The sequence below is a fragment of the Apaloderma vittatum genome, unplaced genomic scaffold (assembly GCF_000703405.1).
Source record: "Apaloderma vittatum isolate BGI_N311 unplaced genomic scaffold, ASM70340v1 scaffold35567, whole genome shotgun sequence".
NCBI lineage: Eukaryota > Metazoa > Chordata > Aves > Trogoniformes > Trogonidae > Apaloderma > Apaloderma vittatum.
In genome coordinates, this window is record NW_009728501.1 from 372 (window position 1) to 6,750 (window position 6,379).

Genomic DNA, 6,379 nt, shown 5'->3' on the forward strand with positions numbered 1-6,379 from the left:
CCGTTTCCGAGCGTGGTGCACTGGAGAGCGTTTTCCCTCCCTCGGGGATGCTGGTGTGGACAGCTCGCTGCCACTTGCAGACAAAACCCAGTTTGCTTCTGCAGCAGCGCTGGGGAAGAGGCTTCCATCAGCTTCCCCCAGCATGTCTTGTCACCCCTCTAAAGGGATCTAGAGTTCTGTTGGCTGATGAGAAACTCTTAAAGCTCTGCTGGTTTTCCTTGGTTAAAAAAACATCCCCAGCTTCTTGCAGTCGCTCCCTTGCTTTCAAAAGCACCTTGACTCCCGCACAGGTTGGCTGAGATGACGGGGCGCCCCATGAGAGTCGTGGGCTGGTATCACTCTCACCCTCACATCACCGTCTGGCCCTCGCACGTCGGTAAGAGCAGTCTTGGCAGCGTGAATGCAAAAATGGAAACTTTTCGGAAAGGAGCGCTTGAGTGTCTTATACGTGTTGGACGTAAGACCTGTGTAGTGATCTGTCACACCAATAATTTCTTGTTTTGTCAACCAAGCTTGTATTTTTAAGATTTGCTATTTAATTCTGTTCTAAATCGGATCAATTTAAATTTTTTTTTTAACTTAAGTCACCTGGAATAAGCACTTTTAAAATAAAGCTCGTGACATTCGTTACCATGTTTCAGGTCACCCTTCAAAACGGGACAACTGTTCTGCTCCTTCAGGTGACTGGGGCAGCTCTCACTTTTTTATTTCTATTATTTTCTTTCCTTCTCTTCAGATGTCCGCACACAAGCTATGTATCAGATGATGGACCAAGGTTTCGTAGGGCTTATCTTTTCCTGCTTCATCGAGGACAAAAACACAAAGGTAGGCAGCTTAAAAGGGACAATAAACCCTCCAAGTACTCGAGAAACAACAGCCCCAGGGCAGATCCTTGGAAGCAGCCCAGTCAAAGTGCTGTTTGGATCATAATCCCAATGACAAAAGAAGGAGGTATTAACCACTCTGTGCTGATCCTGGTTCTCCAGTCAGCAGAGCTGATTTTTATGTTTTTTTACCCAAAGTCGATGTGTCTGTCAGTATCTAATTGTAAACAGTTCCAGCAAATTAATCAAAGCGAAACGTGTGTACCTTTGCGACGTGTTAAAATGTTATTTGAAAGCTTGTTCTGCTTCCTAAAGGAACGTGTGGTTTTAAATGACGTTTTGCTCTTGGAATCTGGCTTTCTGCTGTTTCTCTTAGACAGGCAGGATTCTCTACACCTGTTTCCAGTCCATCCAGGCCCAGAAGAGCTCAGAGTGAGTACAGCAGAAGAATATTAAGTCTGGTGTCAGGTTGTATTTCGTCTTGTCTCTCCATCCTGGGTTGTCTCAAATAAGTGGCTTCGATGCTTATTGTGAAGAGGAATATATAGAGGCACCTCATGCTTCTGCTCATGTAGGCTGCTTGAAGATTAGGATTAATTAATTTAGCCTAGATAATTTAGTAGTTTAATTTTGATGTGGGACGCTATGATGTGGGTATGAATTTGTGCTGTTAGGGAGAAGGCCCAACCTTTTGCTTTCACCTCTGGCGGTTGAGGCTTCAAGCCTGTGTAGTGTGGAGTCCCCACGTACCGTGCGCTGTGCTGTCAGTACCGGCCATCTAGTTGCCAGCATTTATGATGAAAATTTAAGACAAGTGTGTCCCTATAAATGGTTTCCGTTTGCCTGTCCGCTCAGCCACGTGTTCCCAGGAGCAGGTTCTGCAACAAGTGCCCCGCGTCAGACGGGTTGGTCACGGGTTTGTAGGCGTCCTTTTTTTTTTAGTTCACAGAATCACAGAATATTCGGGGTTGGAAGGGACCTCTGAAGATCATCTAGTCCAACCTTCATCCCAGCACACCTAACCACTACACCACAGCCCCAAGTGCTAGATCTACTTTTTCTTTAAACACCTCCAGGGTTGGTGACTCAACCACCTCCCTGGGCAGCCTGTTCCAGGGCCTCACCACTCGCTCAGTAAAGAACTTCCCCCGAATATCCAATCTAAACTTACCCTGACGCAACTTGAGGCCATTTCCCCTTGTCCTGTCATTAGTAATTAGAGAGAAGAGACCAGCACCAGCCTCACTCCAGCCTCCTTTTAGGTAGTTGTAGAGGGCAATAAGGTCTCCTCTCAGCCTCCTCTTCTCCAGACTAAACAAACCCAGTTCCCTCAGCCGCTCTTCACAGGGCATGTTTTCCAGACCTCTCACAAGCCTTGTTGCCCTTCTCTGCACCCGCTCCAGCACCTCGATGTCCTTCTTGTACTGTGGTGACCAAAACTGGACACAGTACTCGAGTTAATCGTGTCTGTTACGCTTGTAGATATGAAAGGATTGAAATCCCTATTCACGTTGTCCCCCATGAAACCATTGGAAAAGTGTGTCTGGAATCAGCTGTGGAGCTGCCCAAGATCCTTTGCCAAGAAGAGCAAGATGCCTACAGGAGAATTCACAGGTGAGGCCGGTGCTGTACTTAAAGTACCATGACCTTAGCAGGGCTGTCGAAAATAAGTCTTAGCAGCTCCTTTTGTAGGAGAACAGATCAAACACCTTCACGTTAAGAAATTCAAGTTCTTTTAGCCTTGCATGCAAGAGTTGAGTGTCACTGCTCCATCGTTGCAGCAAAATAAGAGTGAGAGTGTGTGTGGGCTAATGGTGGCACCTCAGAGACGAAAAATGAGATTAAATATCAGCTGCTTTTTATTTTTTCCTTCCTCTGTTGCTCAACACATGTTTCTGTGCTGGAAGCTCTTTGTTATCCTTGTGAGTGTACAGGGCTTCGACGGGTGAGGAAGTTTTGCTGTACCTGCGGTGTGGGCAGCCTGGGTTTGCCTGATGAGCAATTCCCTGCTGTCACGTCACTCACCTGTGTTCTGTTCTTTCTTTTAGTCTCACCCATCTAGACTCCGTAACCAAGATTCATAATGGCTCAGGTAAAAATTCCTTTTCTGCACATGCGAATGCAGGATGCCGCTCCGAGTCAAAACCAGTACTCTCAAGCAGGGGTTGGTTTGACTGTGACTTTGGGGGTCAGGAGACCACAGCCGGGCGGCAATCGTCCCTTTGCCGTCAAAGGCACCTGTAAATAACTTTAAAAGCACAAGCTTTCATCTTTTTCTTTGCCGTACAGCTCATTTCCAATCACAAACACTGTGTAACCCAGAGAATTCCCTGAGATTATCTTGTCACATAAAGTAATTACAGTATCTTTGGGGATTTTTCGGGCTGTATTTTGTTTTGCGTTTGTTTTTCTATTAGAACAGCAGGGGGATTTTGGATTTGTTGAGTCTTAAAGTCTGGCTGATGTGTACAGGTGCTTGCATCTCCTGGCACTTCCCGTATGTTACGTGCATCTGACAACTTTGCTTTTGCCAGCGAGATCGGTCGAATCCTAATCCCGCTTCTGTTCCGACATAAATACCACATTCTCCATTCTCACCTGGTCAATAAATGAGGCGGTTTTTTTGCTTCTTGATTTAGAACTTGATTAGCATCTGTGACGACTGACATGCAGATTTTCTGCTGCAGGACTGTCCTCCCTTCCCTGGCTGTCTAAAAGTCAAGTTGAAAGAGCTTGTTTCCCTGTTGGGCAAAGCTCCTGGTTCTGACTTTTTCCTGCCGGGATGTCTGGTTGCCTTGGCTGGGATGTTGGAGGGTTTCCTTGGTTGTCCCCGGCGCTCTTGGCTTCGGGGTTTTTGTAGCACGTGGAGTCTTTTGTGGCGTTTTTGCACTGGCTTGACACGTTTTTCGCTCTTTCCAGTGTTCACAAAGAACCTCTGCAGCCAGATGTCTGCCATCAGCGGGCCGCTCCTTCAGTGGCTGGAGGACAGACTAGAGCAGAACAAACAGCGGGTGCAGGAGCTGCAGCAGGAGAAAGAGCAGCTCCTGGAGGAACTAGCTGCTTTAGAGTGAAGGAGAAAATGTGGACCCTTCAGAAAAAAAAAAAGAGACATGGAAAAAGCTCTCCAAGACCTACTCCTGGCTGAAGGGTGGCCCTGCGTTGCCTTACGGTGAAGATACTAGCCGTGCCTCTTCTCTTGCCCCAAGCAGCAAAGAGCATTCCTACAGGACAAGGGCTTCCTCTGCCCCAGCATGGTGGAAAGCAGCGGTATCTTCCCAGGTGCCGCGTGATGCAGCGCAGTTCCAGCTCAGCGGCGGGGTTGGGCAGCATCTGAGGAGACTTTGGTTCTGGAGGGCAAGCGCGTAGTGAATGTGTTGTTTCTCTCTCCCCTATGTTTGGACAGAAATCTTAGTGCTTTACGTGTATTCCAAGAGCGTAGAACAGGAGGGGGTAGAGGAGGAGGAATGCGTCTCTGCAGTCATAGCTGATGCTGCCAACTTCTCCCTTCTTTTAGTAGCTTCAGTTGACTGTGATCTTACATCTAGTAGTGTTCTGGATTACTGGTTATCCACCCAGGCAGGTAAGAGGTGGGAGGGAAGCTTGGGAAGAGACCTAGAAGAACTTGGACATAGGATCCGTGTTCAGCGTACTTCAAGCCAAATAAAGAATTCCAAAGCTAGAGCTGTTTGGAGTAGAAATTAAATGGATTCTACAAAGTGACAGTTCTTGCTTTTTGTTTTTGTGTTTTTTTTGGACACAGTCTATATTCTCATGTAATGCTGTTGTGTGCCGACCACTGAGCTCCTCTGCCAAATGGGCTGTTTCTGTTGGCTCAGTGGAAGGAGTGCAGTTCCCTCCCGGAGAGAAAAAGGTTAAGATGCTGAGAACTGTTGGATCTGCAAGCCTGTCATTCTTACACACTGAACTCGCAGAAATTTCAATTCCGTTGAAATGGAACAAAATACCTGTTGTTGACCTAATCCTTTAAATGTCTTCTTGCTGTGACGTTTCAGAGTATTCCCCCATCATGTACATCATCACTGACCTTCTGTTACATGAAGTCACAGAGTCAGTTACCTTGGAAAAGTCCTTTAAGATCACCGAGTCCAAGCATTAACCTGGTACTGCCACGTCTGTCCCATGTGAGAGAGGAGCCAGTTAGAACTTCTGCTTCAGCATCTTGGTTCTAATCTAAATCCTTACACACTCAAGTACATGAAAGTGAGCTGCCCGAATTCCTGCAGCGGAGGTTGTGACATTCCTGATGAACTCAAGCTAATGAGTTGCTTTTAGAGGGAGAAAGAGGCACTACTCCCTTTCCAATGAAAGCCTCCCTAGACAATATTTATTAGCAACAGTAAATCACAGACAGATCTGGAAGCCCCTTAAGTCAGCTTGGGTTTGTCAGACTTCACTTGTCAGTCTTTCTGCACTGATACTGGCAAAACCTCAAGCAGAAACATTTCTTGGATGTAAATTTTTTTTGTGTCTTGAAAGTGCTGTGAATAGTATTTTTAATTAGTTCTTGAATGGTCAGTGTCTTTGTACTGTTTTTTTCTTACTGTTTTGTAGTTCTAGTGCTCCTTATGTTGATCTTTGCTGGGAGGGAGGCTCGTGGTGCCCAGGCTTGAGGGGAGCTGCCACATCATCCTGCGTGGGCCTCGGCTGTCTGGTGCAGTCTCCCAGGACACCCTGCCAAGAACATCCCAGATAGAACAAAAATGAGCTCTTGCAGGCCGGGCCTGCAATTCTGTTACTTGTTTTGTTTTGCTTTTGTCAAGATCCCAGTGGGGATCTCTGGATTGCTCCCCTTCTCTGAGGGCCCTTCCTGCCTCTTAGACAGCACACGGCAGAAGGAAACTAGTTTAGTTTTGAGCATAACCAGCTCTTACCCACTCCCCAAGCAAAAAGTTTTGTCTTTTTGGGCTCCCAGCACTTGATGGAATCCAATCTCCATGCTGCTGTACATGGTCTGAGCTCCAGCCCAAAGCTGAAATCCCGTGTTTGCCCTGGGATGCAGCCAGCAAGAAGGGCCAAGCTCTGCTCTGAGCGCAGCCGAAGCACGGCTAGAATGTTACGTCTGGATCTTAAGGCCGATGACCAAAGAATTCATTATTGATTACTCTGTGCTTATCCACAGCCCGGCTCTTCAGGGTTTTGAACTTCATCCTGTGGCCTCCTGCCCCCTTACCCTGATCAGTAAATGTTTCCCAGCTGGAGCGTTTAACCTCTTCTGTGTTCAGCTGCCCATCTCTGTCTCTCTTCAGTGGTCAGCAGGCAGGTTCTGCAGAACAGAATGAGCCACAGTGTGACATAAAAAATAAAAAAAGAAGCCGCCACATCCAGTGAGGGAAGCTAGAGGGGAGCAGAGCTTTCCTTCACAGGAGGATGAAGTGGCCAAAGCCTCCTCCCAGAGCTTGGCCAAACAGAAATTGTCCAACGGCAGCCCAGTAGGAAGCTCTAACGTGAAAAATACGTCTGTCTGTGTTTGAAAGGTGTAAAGAATAAATCTTTACCGTGCCCACCGTTGGCTCACACACGCCGTTTGCACAAGA

The 6,379-nt window shown here is 47.1% G+C and overlaps 1 protein-coding gene across 1 annotated transcript; it reads left to right on the forward strand.

Moving 5' to 3' along the window:
• Nucleotides 1-290: 290 nt before the first annotated feature.
• On the forward strand, nucleotides 291-4,133 carry BRCC3 (BRCA1/BRCA2-containing complex, subunit 3; the record flags this gene model as incomplete). Its single annotated transcript, XM_009874094.1, has 6 exons — nucleotides 291-376; nucleotides 737-825; nucleotides 1,201-1,256; nucleotides 2,307-2,438; nucleotides 2,873-2,916; nucleotides 3,744-4,133. Coding segments are annotated over 6 exons (559 nt in total), but the record flags the coding sequence as incomplete, so codon positions are not given.
• Nucleotides 4,134-6,379: the final 2,246 nt, after the last annotated feature.